Below are 17834 nucleotides of genomic sequence, written 5' to 3'. Positions count from 1 at the left end.
CTTGTACCTTTAAAAAAGGAGGTTTTCATCTTAGTTCAAGCACGTGGATAATATCAATGACAACCACAAAACTTAATTATAGTATGTAAATGACTACACACAAATAGCAATAGCTTGTCTTGGCGGGTCAGTTGTAAGATGAGTAAATAAATAACTCAATTATAAATAAAGAAGAAGCAAAATGATTATGATTAAATGAAAGAAAGAAGACCAGATTTCAAGGACTGAGAATGGACTCTAGGAATAGTAAATAATATAAATTTTTATTCAAGTTTAAAGTAATTATTTAAGAGATTTTAACATTTGTAACAATATGAATCATCTTCCAAAACTTTGGTCAAGATGTTATAAAGGTTTCTCTCAAAAGATTTCTTTGGTAGAGCTGGAAGACAGGCTGAGAAGAAGACTTAATACAGTCGAACCTCTCCTTGCGATCACCTCTCTTGAGCTACCACTTTTCCAAAATACCCAAACTTACCCAGTCAAATCACTACAGTTGGAACCTCTCGTAGGTGACCGTGACTACTTTTAGAGATGACAGTTTGCAATTTTCTTTTGTTTTTAACCCATTGTGCACCAGCCATTTCCAGAGGTTTTCCAAAATTCAGCAAAATTGGCAAAGTGGTTATTTCCTACCCCATGTGCAGTAAAAATGCATAACTTACAGGGCAAAAAAAACAACACCCCTTTGGTTTAAGATAGTTAAAATTACTAATTATGGAATAAAATACACTAGTTGCTAATTAAAAATTTTCCAAAAAACAAACTTGAAGGTAAAAATTTCCGAAATTTTGATGTAATTTGATCTGCATGTCACATGGGCGAAATTTGATCCGTCTCGAGAGCATGTGTTTGTTTGCGCAAGATTACACAGTTGCCATGTTTTCTAAATGAAAATAGAAAGAAAAACACACAGAAAGCTTTCCTAAATGAAAAATTTATTCAAAAAAGTCTTTGTTTACGCGTTAGAAAGAAACGCGAATAATTCTAAATGCGAGATGAGAGACGCGCAAGCGATTTGAAGGAACTACAAGTGAATTTCGAAGCGAATTTGTCGAGCCGTGCGGAGCACGTTTTTCAATAATTTCCAAAAAACTGTTTAGAGTACAAAGAATCGGTCAATTAGAATAGTATTTCAGTACAAATTCACAATCAAACCTGTATTTTTTTGGCTGTTGAATTCCCAGAAATACTCGAAAAGTTCGCAGAAAGTCTGTGGCCTGTTTTGAGATGTCCGCTTGCTCGTTGCTTGGATAAAACAACAATTTGTACCCTAAGCACAATTTCTTCGCCGTTATTTCTCAGAATTCCGCTGTCGAAACCGTTGAGTATTCCTTAGTAGTTCTTCTTTCGATTTACCATTTCGAAAAAGGGTGTTTTCCTTCGGAAAATGCGAAAATCGGCGACTAAAAATTTAGCCGCGTGGCCCAAGAGCCAAAAAAATTGAAATTCAACTCCGCGTCTTCTAGACAAAAAGCGCTTTTGTCTAGGTCCCCCAAAGACCTAAAAATATATGCGCAGTAAGTGGATTCTGATTGGTCAGTCCTTTCTGAAGACAATGAGAACAATAGGGGACAAAAAATCTCTTCTAGGGAGAGGTAAGACCCGAACGCGGACCGAGCACGAGGATGCCCGAAATCCCGGCCGGTTTTGGCCGGCACAGTGCGTTATGGGTTAACCTCCTGTAAATGACCACTTGTCGCATACGCCACAAAAGTCCTCATATCTATCCCCTGTCAGGAGTTGGATAATTTGCCTTTGTAACATTATCGCATGTACATTCTTGGATAGTTCAGTACTGCGTGTCCCGAAATAGACTTGTCTCATTTGCCATATTAGGTAATATATCACAAGCGAACCATCACCTTGGATACTGAAATTCTTTGGCGATATAATTTTGGAAAGTTGAAAAAAATTATTCTGGCTTCCAAACCTCTGGAGTCACCTTCTGCTAATGAATTCAAAATTTAGAACCCTTGTGGTCTGACCTCTTGTAAGCAACCATCTACCGTAAGTGAACACTTAGGCTTGACATTTTGGAGTTTTTAAACTAAGTAGAAATTCAATACTTGTAGGTGGTTACTGTGTTTTGGAATGCTAATTAGCAAACCAATTAATATTGACCACAGTTTGATTTGTCTCAGCTTCTAACTTCGGCATAAAGGCTAAATGAAGCTTCACTTGTTTTATCTGCGTTAGTACAAATTCTTACATTCAAGCGTAACAGGAATTTATCAATCTTGACAAAACACCGGCTGTTTCGTTGAAAGGTGTATCAATCTTTGATCAGTATATTAACAGTATTTCGACAATAATTTCGATCAAATCCAGATACAGAAAGCTAACGTAGACTTACCCGTTACAGAAAGTCCCCTGGAAAGAATAACAGGCCTCGTGCCTCTAGCAATTGCTCTCAAAGCTGGCAGCATGGTCGATAACTTCCCTTTTGCCAATATACGCAGTGAAGCCGCCATCTTTCTCAGAAGCGCGTTTGGTTTCGGTATCCCGGATGTCAGTCCCAGTCTTTTCTGGATTTCTTTAGGACGCTTGATGAAGCATACACAACGTAATTGTTGCAGCGGAAATTGCTGAAAGGAGAATGACCCAACTTTCTTGCATTTTGTTGGTGATTTTGATAAGCTTTCACTGCTATCAAGGAACAGCTGGTGATTCAGACTTACAGACAGATAGTAATACGGTAGTGGGAAAACCTCAGCTTGGTAAGGAAACCTGAGGGATCTTGTGTCTGTGATGTTCGAGCAAGGAGAGAATGTGAAAGTTGTTCTAGAATGTGGACAATATATATGTCAATATAGCAGATTAATGGCCCTGACAGTCTGATTCAAAATTTAGGGAATTTGAAACCCTTTTACATCTGCCATAAAATTATTTTTTCAAATAACCTCTCCCTTGCCCCCTTCAAATAATGCTCCCTTATATGGCCAAAATCTCCCCCCACCTCCCATTCTTTTTTTGGGTAAGTACTGAGACAAAAAAGGGTGAGTGTAGGTAGATGTATTGATTGATAGATAGATATATAAACTTTATTTATGTGTCAAATAAAATAGAAAATACCTGAGGACACCTAAAATTGTATACATTTGTGCAGTGTATATTTGTGTTAAAAGAGTATTCTGTTGGCAACCTAGTTCCCTAGAGACCCTGGGAATGAGGTTGTTGTGTTGGTTGTATTAGCTACTTGTCATTTTGTGCAATCATTGGTAATTCAACATCTGATTTGAACTGTTCTTGTTACCTCATAATTTACAAATAGATCATGACAAACAAAAACTATTTTCTTTTCTTCTGAGTTGCGTGCAGTCACTGTTTGCAGTTTTTTTTGTGTATCTCATTTTGATCAGTCCATACATTCATTTGTTCTAACAGCGATCATGATGTGACATAGGAAACCTAATGACAGCGTCAAAATTAAAATTCTAAGGGGGACTGGAATGTATTAGCCCTGGGTGAGCACTTGAGTAGGTTTTAGTGGGTATGTGGTACCCATGCTGCCAAATTTAGAGCTTGTTTCAGAAGGATTTTGCATTCAGTGATATTACCCATTCTAGAAATAGGCAATTTTTTAAATATCCTTTTCTAAGTATGACATACATGATAACTCAGCACATGGTGTGCATCAGATTGCTTGCTACTGAGTATTAATTTTGTTAAGTAAATGTTCTGTAAATAAGTTAGAATCAGATATTTTGGAAGCTTTTGCCACATCACACTGTTGTTCTAGATCAAAACCCCCAAAATCATGATCCCATTGGGCAGTACATATCTATGGAGATCTTGTGTGATTACCCCCTCTCCATATGTATGGTAAATTTTGTACCACCTTGAAGGCAACAGTGCTAAATTTTTGACAAGGTGGGAAGGGGGGGGGGGGGGGTAGGTATGGTAGAGGTGCTTTTCATCAATGCCCCCAAAGTCCTAACCTGCAATCATACCTCCCCTCCCTACAGACGCCTGATCGCAGGTTATCAAAGTCCTGATCAAGGTTTCAAAGTCACTGCAAGGACCTTTTCTCTCGTGAAAATTGCAATAAAGTAATATTAACAGGAACAGTTGTATCAAAAAAGAACTTTTGTGTTTCTTTCACTTTCAGATTGGACTGTAGCAATCAGTGTTAGCCTTCTTGTGTTGTTCCTTGCAATGACCATATTTATTTACAAACCGAGACGGAACCGACCTCCCAGAACACCACAGTACACAGCAATAGACCAACCCATGCCCGTATGAAGCTTTAAAACCAAAGAACTTTTATCTGATGTTGATCACAGTAAGACATTGATGTCCACACTCAAGCAAGTTGATCTTGTTGGAGAAACAAATGGAAACAGTTCACCTTTGAACTTGCCCAACTTTGCATGCAATGTAATTTTTTCTTTTTTTGTAGATCCATTTTTTTTTCGTGGAGGGTAAATTTTTGAGCTACTTCCCAAGGTAACTGACCAGTATGAAAACGATAATAACGATAATAATTACTGGTCATGACTATTGATAGGGGATATATTTCACACAGAATAACAATTTAAAATGGATCTGCAGTTGGCACACGTTACCCCCCCACCCCCCTCCATCTTATCCAAACCCTGTCAATTATTGCATTCATCAATGATGAACTCAAGAAGAAACCAAGTTTTACAGTTTATCTGGGTCCGAAAGTTTTGGAATTCAACACACCCAGTTGTGAAGAAATGATGAGGAACCTTTGAAGAAATGGATGAAAGCCACAAAAATTATTACGCGGATGCCCTAAGGGGCATATCATTATCTCCTTATCTTTTATTTCATGGTAGCCGCAAATCTGCACGTTAATTTATTCATTAAACTCTCCCCTCTCCTAGTCGGGATGTATTGTTCTGATTGTCCTTTACAAAAGCAGGCCAATCAAAATCCATTCTTGTCGCGTATATCGCGAGGGAGGGAACCCCCTCACCCCTTCCTGTATGACGTCAAAGCATCATTTGATTTATTCATTAAAATCGCATTAAATTTGTGGCTGCCATATTGTTAAACATGTTTTGAACTCAAGTGTGCCATTTTGAAGTGGTGAATCGAAAGAATAACTTCTAAGAAGCACTCAACATTTAAAACGGTGGAAGTTGGAGAGTTCCTGGCGAAGGAATCGTGCTTTGTTTGACAGTCTTATAACCACGATGGGAGACTGAAAAGAGGTCATTGAGAAGCTTACGTTATCGTAATGGAATTTCCGAAATTTCCGGTGGAACTTTTAAGTAGCGTAACGCAAGGGAAACAACATAACGCGATCTTCGTGACTCAAACTATTTCATTAGTGAGGATAGTTTTATCAATCTGCGAAACATACAGTTTGAATAAGTGAATCAGCCACAGCATCACGTGTAAATGCAGGCGCGTAGGAGGGGGGGTTCGAGGGGTTCGAACGAACCCCCTTTGAAGATCTATAATGGCGGAAGAAAGACTTTTAAATAAAGTTCCTTTGGTCTAAATACATAAACCAAAGAAAAATAGAGATACAAACCAGTTCTTTAGGCCTTATGTCTTATCCTCAGTAAAAATAAAAATTGTCAAGAACCCTTGGAGATTAATTTTAATGACGTTTCATTTTTGCGGTAAAACCGCATCCGCCCGAAAAAGCCATAGAAAAGCATGCTTTGCGATACGTTTTGTTCTCTGAATGCGATTCACTTCAAACTTAATAGTTCAAGCCTTGTTAAGTTTCATGCGCAATTACGTACAAGTTCACCTGAGAACATTCACTTGTGAATGTGAACGTTCCATGGAGGTTGAACAACTACATGAGGTGTACCACTGGAGAGAGTAGGCTGTCTGCCCAGGCTCTAATGTATATCAAATATTATATGCCTGTCAATCTTTACGAGATAGTCAATTTGTTCGAAGACCTACATCCGAGAATGATGCTGTTTACCAGCTTGGTGTATGACTATCAGCAGATCGAATAGCTATCAGAACTTGACAGGGCGCGGAATGTACATTGAACTTTCTTGTTTAAGTGGAAACAATCATGCCGTCAAAATGATGTATATAATTAAAAAGCTGCTGTAACACAAAGTTGTGATTTGCCTAACATGGGTTTCAAAATACAGGAAATGAGGTTTCTGGGAACCAAGGTTTTCAAAAATTTCAGGGGGAGCATGCCCCCAGACCCCCCTAGTAAAAGCGCCTCCGGCGCTCAGCAAGATTTGGGGCTCAACGAACACCCCTATCGAAACCTTAGCTACGCGCCTGAAATACCACTGTAGGCATCCTGTTAATGTTGTAGTTCTTTCATGACCCATTACATACTGTATGATCTGTAAGGTGTATAGCTTCTATTGTGCTGATGCCAGCTTGTCTTTGTAAAGCCGCAAGCAATTAGGTGACAATGTTCTTCAAGATCTGTTCAGGCAAATTTGTGTAGTTCCTTGTTGCCACAGATACGGCTAAATGGCAATGTTATGATGATGACAACGATGATTCTGATGATAATGATGATGATCATCATCATCAGTCCACGTCTTGCTATGGGTCGCATAGGGCAGGGATACTGGAGATGAAGAGTCTCCGTTTTGTTTGTCACATTAGTGAGCTTACGTAACAGGATGGCTGACGGAAGGGGACGGTGAAATATCGTTGTGTGACCAACATGACATCTTGGTACCTTCACATTTTTAGGCGATTTTCGACGAAAAGTGGTGTTCTCTCATCTCTGACAACCTGAAAACCACAAGTGGTTGGAATGTTACAATCTAGAGTCATAAATACTTGGCCGTCACGTTGGTCACACAAGCACAATTTGCTGTCCCACCACATCAGCCATCCTGTTGCGTAAACTTGCTATTACAAAGCAGCAGCCAACTTTTGAAACAAATTCAAAACAAAATGCAAATCTGGCAACATTAACTAGTTACTTTTTTATTTACAAATTGATATAAAAATAAACTAACAGAACTATAAATCGAAAAAGCAGGTTGATATTTGTGTACCACTATTATGTACACCATCAATAATTAAACAAACTGTGAAACTAGCTCAAATCACAGTTAAGTGATTCAACGTCATTTCACAGAAATAGAAATAATCCTTTTCTACATAATGGGTAAATGCTACCTTAACAATCTAAATTATTTTATACCCTCTCTATATGTTTCTATACAAATATTCAAGTTATTTGCTTGGGATGAATAAAACAACTAAGTAAGTCGATACAAAATGGTATATAAAGGTGCTTTCATCAGGGCATAGAGAAAACAAAAAAATTATTAATAATGGAACAAACCTTTTCTGATAAGAACAATTTGAAACTTTTTTGGGTTACATCACACCAGGATGTCTGCTTTTATAGAAATTTGGGACAACTAAAAGATTCTGTTCCAATCATCTTTCATCTTGGCCCTATGTATGTTCTTATGCTGTGAATTTAGCATGTCTATGTTCAGAGTAAACTTGTAAATGGAACTGTTTGCTTTTCTGATGGGTACAGTCAACTTTTCCATTTGCCAAAGTCAAACTGAAATGTTTGGTTGAATGGAAAGCACTCGCATTTTTAAAACCATTATTGAGTTTTCAGTACTTAAAATTATATCAGTGTACTTTAAAGAACACTATGCTGTAAATGTTATTCCTTCAAGCAAGCTAAGTAATCCCCTACTACATGTAACAGCTTAACTGAAAGCCATAAATTACTGACAATACTTAAAACTGGTGTTTAAAACCTGAAATAACAATAAATTTTATTGAACTGTTTATCTGTTGCCAATTTGAATGCAGGCCCTCAGCTTGTCAGGGGCACCCGATGAACACATCTGTGTTCCTAGATTGAAGGCATATTGTGTAAGCTAATACAGAATGATCTGTTCGAATGCTTTAGCTCAAAATGTAAGTCAGAGAACATTTTAGGAAACAGGATCTCATTTCCAGAATTTATGAGCTGTTGTTGGCTTTATGAAAACCCAAGCTGGCTTTACTTTGCATTTTCATCAAGATATTTGCCCCTCTGAAAATAGCCTGCATGACTGGTGCTTTTGTTTGTGCAGGGTTAAAAGCCTTGGCAGCAAAGCCGTAAGAGGAATGGGGCAGAGGCAGAGGCCGCTTGCTATGGTGGCTCTGCCGCCAAGCCTCTTTACCCTGGCGTGAACAAAACTGCAGCTACACAGGCTACTCTGAAAACAAAAGGAATTAGTTTTCCAGTGTTTTAAAATCTGACAATTTGACAAAGAAAACTCAAGACTTTCTTTTAGACTAAATCCAAACTTCTGAGGCTATCAAGGCTTTCCGAACAGAAATTCACCAAAGAAAATGAACTGTTGGGTGCCCCTGTTGTGTGTCACCCTTAGTTATTGAATATCTATTGGGTATATGATAACTAAAGGAGCAAGTGTTTTGAACAAGGCCAAGTTTGTGTTCACATGTTTCTCATGATTTTTCTGGGTAGATGGCTAGGTTCATAAAGTCAGTGGGGCCTTTAAAATGGAAAAGTCTGCTTTCCTGAAAAGTAAAACTTGTGTCTTAGAAATAATTTCTTATGGAGGTAGCCATTATAGGAGGATCTTTGGTGATGTCACTGGTTGCATTCTGCCACATAAGCAAAAAGAAAACAATATATACCTACAAAATAATTTAACTAAAAAAGCAAGTCACACTTGTTTATCAGCGAGGATACCAGTGTTAAATGTTGAATACTTGCAGTAAAAAATTAACTTTCAAAAGCTTCTGAAATTGTCAAAGAATGCATGGCTTGGTGGCAAATGTACATTCTTTGTAAAATTTTGATACTTTTAAAGTTCATTCCTCAAATACAAATTAACAAATCATGCTCAAATATTTGTCATTGAATACTAAGTTTGTTGAGCTCTTTCACTTTCTAGAGAGTATTTGTTTTCAGCTAGTTTTTTTGTTCATGTCAATATGTGCTGATGAGGCTGAGCGTGTAAAGAAAGATCCTCCTGTTTCATCCAGTTGATGTTACTTAAACAGAGCCCGGCTTTCCGTCCTTGCTACACCAAATGGACGTCACATTTACATGTACTTTCAGAACACTTGCATTATGCATCAGTGAAGTCCAGCAGTGTCCACCCTCCCCTCCCCCCCCCCCCCCCCAAGGCATCAGTAGGGCATTTTTCCACATAAATTTGTCTGTCCCGGCAGTCGGGCATTAACCTACGCTGGGGCATTAGATGGACTTGTGATTTTTATGTTGTAGCAATAAATTCATGACTACATACGTCAAAGGGGGACAAAAATGAGATGGTAGATCCATGGAACGAACGGTCATTGGAACAATAATGAGAAACAAACTGATTTAAAACTTAGTTTGGCCTGAATTAACATTCATTAGAATGAAGATAAACCCAGAAATGAAGAAATCAAAATAGTTATTTTTTTTAAGTACCAAAGAGCATTTCGATAGCCTGTTTGTCCTGGCCATGACAGGGGTGGGGGTGGGGGAATGAGCACACACCGCAGGAATTGACTGATGCATTACTGTGTAATTGGCTAAAAGAGTTTGTATTTATCTGTACATAATTCAATAATCATTTTGAAATGATTTCAAAGTATTTGTTTGCTTTATGAAAATTTTGCAAAAAAATAAAAATAAAATCAAGATCTTCTTGTAAAAAACCCTAAAATAATACCATAACTTGCCCAAACAAAAGTTGATATCATAGTGCTGCAAAATTGGCACTCAGTGATAAGCCTGGTTTTGACTTAATGCCCTAATGGCAAGGACAAAAAAAAAAAAAGAAAGAAAACCCTTAAGAAGTCTCCATGTTGATGCCATTGTGTTCACCTTTAGTTATAAATAATAATATTATTAAAAGTTGTTATGTTGCCCAATAAATTTATCTGTCCACACTAGTAGTATACAATAGTACACAGGCTGTTGTTATGTACTAGACAGTGTGAACCAGGTTTTGTGAATACTGGTCAGAAATGCTGTGATCTTCAGAGAGCATTCATCTTAAAACAAGTACATTCATACCAAATTCATGAAGAAACTCTACTACTACTACCTCATCAAGGAAGAAGGGATATCAAACTAAGATTATCTAAATTCATTTCACATGTTAGAGTACACTGGTGCATGTAAAAATGAATTTACCTCAATTAATGTGCTCTTCAGAACACTGTTTACTTTATCAAATTAAATATCCACAGTAAAATGTTCAAGGAATGTATCAAACACGAAGAAGAGTGTTTCATCCAATTTTCAAACACCAAAAACTGGGCTGAAAAACACGAGGCACAGCCAAGTTCTTCTTTTTAACCAACTTCAAGGTGTTTGGTACTCGGATGAAACAGTCTTGTGAGTTTTTGATAATAGCTTCTCAAACCATTAATTTCTTAATGGCAAAATTCAAAGCAAAGGTTCACCAAATTTTGTGATTATTAGTTAAGATTACATTTCCAAACCTCCTTGATGGTAGTACTTTCCTTTGTTTTGTCATTATGAATTTATAATTAATGAGTTTAAGAAGGCCAATTGAAATCCCTCTTTTTAAATTTAAAAAAGTCAATAATACCACAATCATTGCTTTACAAGGAAGCATGGTATTCCGCATTGAAACTACATGTAAACAACAATAAAATAATAATTTTAACAACCCATAACCCTGGAACAGGCATGATAGCTATTCATAATTTATAAAAGAGGCTAATTAATGATGTGAAATAATGCAGAGTCTTATCAAGTACAGAAACAACATATTTTTCAAACTTAGCCTACCGGACTACAGATCTATTGTAAGGAAAAGTTTCTTAACGCTCCTATTCAAACTTTAAGCAACAAAAATAATGAACATGCATGTTAATAATAATTATTGTCAACTACTAAATTTTATAATATCTATAAAAGTCAACTACTTTTAAATATGAGCAACCAAAATTTAAAATTTATTACTGCATGCATATATTTTCTGTTAAGTAAAAATGATCCACTGGTATTTACAATTTAAGCTAAAAATGTGGATAACACTTAGTCAACAAACTCAAGATTACAACTCACAAGTTGACAAGGAATTTCATGAGAGAACTAACACCACATTTTTCAAGACATTATGATCATGAAATATCCCTCAAAGTGCGATTGTTGGATATTTTTCCACAAAAGTTATGACCATAAATGATTTTTTTCTTCTCTCTTTAGCTTTAAAGAAATCATTTCAAACATGACTTAAAGGTTGGTTCAGTTTTTTAGGCTAAAGCCATAAGCTTGGTGGTTGAATTCAAGCCCTCAAATCACAAAGTAAACATGGAACTACATTCTTGACACAAGAACTAGTCTGTATGCATGCCAAATTAGAGTGAATTCAGAGAAATTTGGATTTGAAATTTGGCACCAGGTCCTTCAATTCTTACTTTAGTTTTAGGTGAAAAATAATTTCTAATAACCAAAGAATTGGACTAATATTTTAAGATAAAGTTAGATAATTACCTATAAGAAAATTTGATGTTTTGATGACTCCAATGATGTTGTCATTACAAAAACTTGAGTCTCTAAGTTTTGAAATGCTTCTTAATTATTAGAAATTAGATGCTGAAACTGAACACTCAAGTTGACTTCATTCATACTGAACTTTCCGTTTTGAAAAATGGAACATATTTGCACTTTCACAACTGGATTTATTTTATTGTTCTAAAGGAAAATTTAATATCTACATAATTTCTTACAATGCAATACTTGTGTATATATGTATAATTTGTTCACCACGTTTACCTTGCATAATCATTGACAATGTCAACATGGAGTTGTCAAAACATCACATTTTCTTATCGTTAATCTTGATCTTGAAATATATGTTTCTTTCAAGGTACATGATTGTATTAATAGTAGGACAGAAATAAACATGGTATGCATGCTGTATTGTTACTAATTAGTCACCTCCAAAGGGCATTAATTCGCCAATTCTTTATACTGCTTTACATCAGTCTGATAGAAGTCTTCCAGCTGCCACTGAAGGGTTTCAAATGTGGGTCTCTCTTGAGGATCATTGCGCCAACAGGCCATCATAGTGTCATACAGCTTATCTGGACAAAGACTTGGCTTAGGCATGCGATAGCCACGTTCCACCTCCTCTACAACCTAATTAATCCAGAAAATTATGGGAAGCAACACAGATCTATTAACACCCTGGCATCCAACAGTCTCTGTTAATAAATTAAAGTAATTTGAAAGCAAGATAGAAGCAAGTCAGAAAAGTGAGGTAGAAATATGGAGTGTCACTGTAAACTTGCTTCAATTATCCTACAGTATTGCTTCACTCATCCTTTAAATTAACAACTATAAAGAAATCAAGAAGGACTCTTCAGTTAGTATCCTTCCAGGAACCTATCTTGTTTGCCATCAGGACCAATATTATTACTAATCACCCAAATACAGTTGATGTTTTACTAAACGCCCCCTTCCCATAATGGCTCCTTTTCCTACCATGACCCTCTTTTCCTACCTATCTCAGCTTTTTACCCTAATTAAAACTCCTCACAACGGCCAAGTCTCCACAATAACTGGAACATTCTTCAGAGGGGCAGCCTTTTTAGAATACTTCAACTGTAGCAGTAATTTAAGTACACATCTGTTAGATGCCTCAAGGTGGATTTCCACTGTGGTATTATCTTTATGATGTGCATTTTATATGATTGCATACAATAAAATTCGAGATATGAAATGTTTCTGTAACACTTAAAAGTTGAACTGCGATCAACCTTTTGCCTTCATGAGTCAATAGAGCCAGTCATACATTGGTTCTACACATTAAAATGACACTAATAATTATAATTATTATTATAACAGGAATCTGCATATTTAAGACAATCTGGGAAACACACATACAACATTTTGCCAAGGCCAGGCAATCTTTGCAAGCTAACAATAAGCCCAAACTCCAGATACCCATCAAAACTCCTTAGGCAACCCTAGATGTGAATAACAAATGAAGGGGAGGAGGCGAGGCATCCCTGAGTAGGGGACAGGGAACTATCATATCTAGTCTACATGGGAGGCTACGTTACACAAGAGGGTATGGTTTTCGATATAAATTCTCTCATAAATAGGGGATGGTTTTTGACTTGACACACTTGATACAAGAAAATATTCTTCCTATTTTACCCAACATTTTCTGCAGTTCAACCTTGAACCTTGCACCCAATTATGCTGCTGTTATTAGTCAGTACATATTGTTTTTTCAATCTAAGTCATAAACAGGGTAGGAAAAGTATGACTGTTTTCACATAAACAGATTAAGGGTTTAACAGCCTGTAAGGCACACACCTACTGACACCACCCTGTGAGAGGCATGGACTTAAAAGCTGCACAATATGCTCTATGGGAAACAACTTGTGCCATGCAAGAACACCAAGATAATGACACTAAGTAGCATGGCAATTGCTCAAGACCACTAACCTCACTGATGGCAAACTCAGGGGGTGGGGGTGGGGGATGGGACTGAGAAGTGGGAACAAGTTGCTCCCCCTCCCCTACCTGGGGACATTAATTAAGCTTGCTGCTGCTGCTGCTACTGCTGCTGCAGCCCCTTACCTGTCTGTTATTCATTCCAGCATAGGGTACTCGGCCATAGGTAACTAACTCTGTCAGCAGGATTCCAAACGACCACACATCAGACTTGATAGAGAACTGGTTCTTAAGGCAAGCTTCTGGTGCAGTCCATTTTATGGGGAATTTTGCACCTTCATGGGCTTCGTAGAAATCTTCAACAGCCCGCGACAGACCAAAATCAGCCACTTTAACTGAGTTGTTATTACCCACCAGAATATTTCTTGCGGCTAAATCTCTATGGACGTAGTTATGCTTCTCTAGAAAAGCCATGCCTGCAGCAATCTGGGCGGACATGTCGATTAACTCTTCTATCTTCAGCCTCCGTCCTTCATCACTGCGTAGGTAGTCAAGTAAGCTTCCCTTTGGCATCAGTTCGGTCACAATGTAAATTGGCTCTTCTTTGGAACAAATTGCATAAAGCTGCACCAGTTTGGGGTGGATCAACTTCTTCATAAGCTCTGCCTCCTCTAGGAATGCCTTGGGGTTCATCGTGTCCGGCTTCAATGTCTTTATAGCCACAGGTGTGGTGTCATTCCACATGCCTTCCCATACTTCTCCAAAGTTTCCGTGGCCAAGACGCTTAATTAGCCTAAGTGTGTCCCGTGATATTTCCCAGGCATCAACAGTGTCATGTGATAAACCAACAGTCTGGGGTTTCTCAATCTTAAAGAAAAATGAGATTAAAAATGTTTCTTCAGACCGTAACAGAGTACACTTGAAGGGGTGCACGAAATAAGGTCCTAAGTGACTTCTGATGTAAGGTCAAATTCTCCTTTTGTTTCACAAGTGAATACAAGGAAATTTGGAAGGAGAATCTAGCAATTTATCAGAAGTCACTTAGGGCACCCCTTCACTTGTTCATTGCAATGTACATACTTGGACAAGGAATTTAACATTACATGTGCAAAAGGTTATTGAATATAGTTTGGAACTGTTTTCTTGTTGAGTTTTAAGCTATATCATAGAATTCTTATAATCCCTTGGCATTTTCATATATTGAATTCAAAGGACTTTTTATGAGGGCTTGTTTTGGGGAGTGAGTGTGTGTTGGCAGGAAGGATCTTATTATTGGTGGGGGTGAATTTTGCATTTTAGACTTACATAGTCCGTGCTGATCTTTGGGACATAAAATTCAAAGAGTATTCAAGCACTAAAAACTGAGTTTTCAAGGAGTACTCAAAGCAAGTTTACTTTATCTTGCACTATGTTTCAAAATGTTTTCATTGGTCACTAGCAACTTTAAAAGAGCTCCCCCGGATATAAAATGCATTTATTTTTAAGAGACAACCATAAATAGAACATATTAAATTTACTGATTTATTATCAAATCTGTAATAATTCACAAACAGGGATACATAAAAATTTCAATTTCAAGGAGTTTTCATTATTTTTAAGCACTTTCAGCAAAGGTTCTTCTTTTCAAGGGCTTTTCAAGTGCCCTTGAAATCTAATTAATTAAATTCCAAGGCTTTTCAAGGACTTCAAGAAGTAGCACGAAGCCTGGACTTAGTTTAGTTTGACCATAAACTAAAATAGTTAAAAAAATACTAAGCTACATAACTTAGCAGCTTAAAAAAGGCAACCCTAGCACTCCATGAACTCATTTTAAGGGGAGGTTGGGTATAACTGGTAGGAGTTTAGTGTTGGAGACCAACTTGTTGGCATTAATAGGCCAACTGACTCTTCCAATCTGTTTGACTGGATATGAAGTTTACCTTTTACAGTAATCAGACCTGACATACCTTGACGCATGGAGTTTTGAGGCAATCGCATAAGCCATCTGCATTTGTAGAGTAATGCTTGACCAGCTCTGACAGTGAGGAAAACTGATTAGTATGGGCTATGAAGACGGTGTTGGTATCAGTGACGCGAATTTTGTAGTGCTTGACCATGTCGCCGTCTCTCATGGATAGAGCGTACCCTCCTTTGTCGCTGTCTCTCACCAAGAATGCTCCATGCTCATTAGGGTGTGTCTTCAGAAGCTTTTCTGCTTCTGGTCTCTTTATTTCACCAAAATACCAGCTGTCAAAAATAAGAAGTCAGGTTTTAATACAAGACTAATGGAAATTTTCACTTACCTTTGAACAGTTTTGAGCAAACTCAATATCTGAATGGTTGAACATATCATAACAGAAAGTTTCAAGAAATCTTTTGTAAATAGAATAATTTTTAATATATAATTTATTAGTTTAATTGTAATTTTTGTTTAGTTCTATCAGTTGAGAGTGACCTTAACTATTCTACATTTTTTTTCAACCTTTGGACAGAGTTGTTGGGTTGGTGTTAGTGGGCTTGTAATCTGTATGTTTTAGGATTGACTCCTGGAGGGGGGATGCACTGTGTTCATTTTTCTTCCTTCTCTGTTTTTTTTGTCAGACTAAAGAGGTAAAATTTTACTGCATTTACCATACTGAAAACAACATTAATCGTAATATAGCATTCTCCATACCAGTATTTAAAAATCCATGTTAATTATTCAAGAGCTTGTACAGTTCATCAAATTGAGATTCTCAAAAATCCCCAATATCCTCTTTTATGAATGTCAAGTGTTCTTTAGCCTACTTCTTTTAATTTCGAACTCCTAAAATGTCTATTTTAATTGAAAGAGGAGGGAAGATTTATACGCAAGCCATGAGAGTACCCTATACAGTATTTGCTGAAAGTTTACAGCCCACTGAGCGACTGTTGGAACGACAGAGCGAGTGACATTTTCGTTCATTATCATAACTCATTCATTGTGGATCTGCAATTCACGAGTTAAAAAGGCTCTAGGGTAGTCTCGCATAAAAATCTTCATTTCATTGACAATACCTCTGAGTTTACGGAAGTATCTTGATATATCAACATCCAATCACAAAATGAAATACAACAATACATCCTTCTTTTTATCCATTCTGACGTTAATTTTCTGCTTTTGTGTTTAGGTGTTTTATGGAATATTCATAGAATGCTAAACAATGGTTGTGTATCAAGAATGAGGTGACTCTACAGCAAACTGCTGACCAAAGCATTTATAATTAAATAAAAACACTTGCAAGTTTTTAGAATTCTGCAAGATTTGGTATCAGAAATTCGAAACTGTAGTTGAGATTACTGAGAGGAATAAATGGATTAAATAAAAAGCAAGTATAGATACCAACAGTGAGGGAAGTTGTAATGATTTCCGGGTGTCGAACTCCAGGATTACCAATTAACTTTTTAGGGAATCAAATGTAGGTTTCATACATATTTCACTTTTGGCGTTTTCCAAAAACAGTCCTTCAAGCGTAGCTTAATCGAAGTTATAACTATAGCACATAATTTAAAGAATAATGAATCAACAAATTAAAGCTGATGCTTTTTGTAGTGCACATTCCAAGAAAATCCGATCTTGACCTCCAGTCAATCCACAACAAAATCACATTCCAAAGCGATCCTCCGAAGCAAATGGCTACCATTGAGTATTGTTAACAAATTCCCTCATCAGAATTGACAACAACTGTATCAGCAAGGGAAATATTTAATTAAACTTAATTCTAACTTACTCTTCGGCTTCCAGTGTTTCATGAAGAGCCACATAATTGCTCGGAATGAAGCCCTCGCCGCCGGTCTCGCGGGAACGAGCCCTCCACCAGTCATTGGCCAAATCCTCGTTGTTTACTTCAAGAATTTCGCCCTTTTTGAAACTCAAATCCTCCTGGGTTCGCGCATCATAGTCATACAGAGCGATGTAAAGCGATTTCACAACAGTTGGGCTCTCTGGTGGTGAGCTTGGTGGTGGTTCTGGCACGTATCTGTTTGATTGGTGGGTCGTGGTTCCATCGTTGATGTCGGTATGCACTTCTTTCAAGCTTCGCGTGGAGTTTTCGATATTTTGCCCCTTCTGAAGACCGTTGTTTCCATCCACATTGGGACCCTTTCCACAACAGGCCCCCATGATCGAGAAGCAACTAAAAGCAGTGCTTTAAAGGCTGAAGATTTTACGCTACGACCGCCAAAAGATCGAAGATTAAAACTTCAGCGAGTTTGCTCCGGACAGTTCGAGTTCCGGGATTGCGCACTCCCACTGCACTTTCATCCAGTCCTTCACCAGGTTTCGCCACAGGCCCCCCAACTTTCTTTTTTTGTATATATTGTCGTCGTAGCCGAGACCCAGGTCCCGTCCTCCTTTCTTTTCTTCATCGAATTTCCCCCCGCCCGTTTCAGCCATTTCGAATTTTTCCTCGACCCCACTATCTGCCCCTGGGTCTCCGAAGATGACATAATACCAGAGGAGCCATGAATGATTTGATTACGTCTCGAGTCGAAGCCGACC

The 17834-nt window shown here is 37.6% G+C and overlaps 2 protein-coding genes and 1 long non-coding RNA gene across 3 annotated transcripts in view; 1 reads left to right on the top strand and 2 right to left on the bottom strand.

Moving 5' to 3' along the window:
- The window catches only part of LOC146458901 (cytochrome c oxidase subunit 5B, mitochondrial-like), a 5261-nt gene extending 2749 nt beyond the window's left edge, over positions 1 to 2512 (bottom strand). Inside the window, exons 1-2 of the mRNA XM_085090188.1 lie at positions 2357 to 2512; positions 1 to 7 (exon numbers count right to left, since the gene is read on the bottom strand). The exon at positions 1 to 7 is cut by the window's left edge and continues 82 nt beyond it. Coding sequence (XP_084946314.1) covers positions 1 to 7; positions 2357 to 2474 — 125 coding nt within the window. The 5' untranslated portion in view covers positions 2475 to 2512. The remainder of the gene's footprint in view (positions 8 to 2356) is intronic.
- A 40-nt stretch (positions 2513 to 2552) lies between these two features.
- Positions 2553 to 8799, top strand: LOC146458900 (uncharacterized). The gene is made up of 2 exons (XR_014858099.1): positions 2553 to 2720; positions 4112 to 8799. It is a non-coding gene; the product is annotated as an uncharacterized LOC146458900 (long non-coding RNA).
- On the bottom strand, positions 6878 to 17583 carry LOC146458899 (tyrosine-protein kinase Src42A-like). Its single transcript, XM_085090187.1, has 4 exons — positions 17065 to 17583; positions 15283 to 15562; positions 13523 to 14203; positions 6878 to 12070 (listed from the first exon to the last, which is right to left on the bottom strand). The coding sequence occupies exons 1-4, from the start codon at positions 17454 to 17456 to the stop codon at positions 11882 to 11884; spliced, it is 1542 nt and encodes a 513-aa protein (XP_084946313.1). The 5' UTR covers positions 17457 to 17583; the 3' UTR covers positions 6878 to 11881.
- Between the last annotated feature and the right edge of the window lie 251 nt (positions 17584 to 17834).

This window comes from Pavona decussata, unplaced genomic scaffold, assembly GCF_977016875.1.
Source record: "Pavona decussata unplaced genomic scaffold, jaPavDecu1.1 SCAFFOLD_225, whole genome shotgun sequence".
Taxonomy (NCBI): Eukaryota; Metazoa; Cnidaria; class Anthozoa; order Scleractinia; family Agariciidae; genus Pavona; species Pavona decussata.
The sequence above is the reverse complement of the archived record's forward strand: the minus strand, read 5'-3'. Positions and strand labels throughout refer to the sequence as shown.

Bases quoted from the DNA above. Each gene is read 5' to 3' on its own strand.
- LOC146458899 (XM_085090187.1), bottom strand. From the start codon at position 17,456: ATGGGGGCCTGTTGTGGAAAGGGTCCCAATGTGGATGGAAACAACGGT. The intron at 14,204-15,282 runs GTATGTCAGGTC...TTTTTCTTTAAG, and splicing joins TCAAAACTCCATGCGTCAAG to ATTGAGAAACCCCAGACTGT. The intron at 12,071-13,522 runs GTAAGGGGCTGC...TGGATTAATTAG, and splicing joins CTGGAATGAATAACAGACAG to GTTGTAGAGGAGGTGGAACG.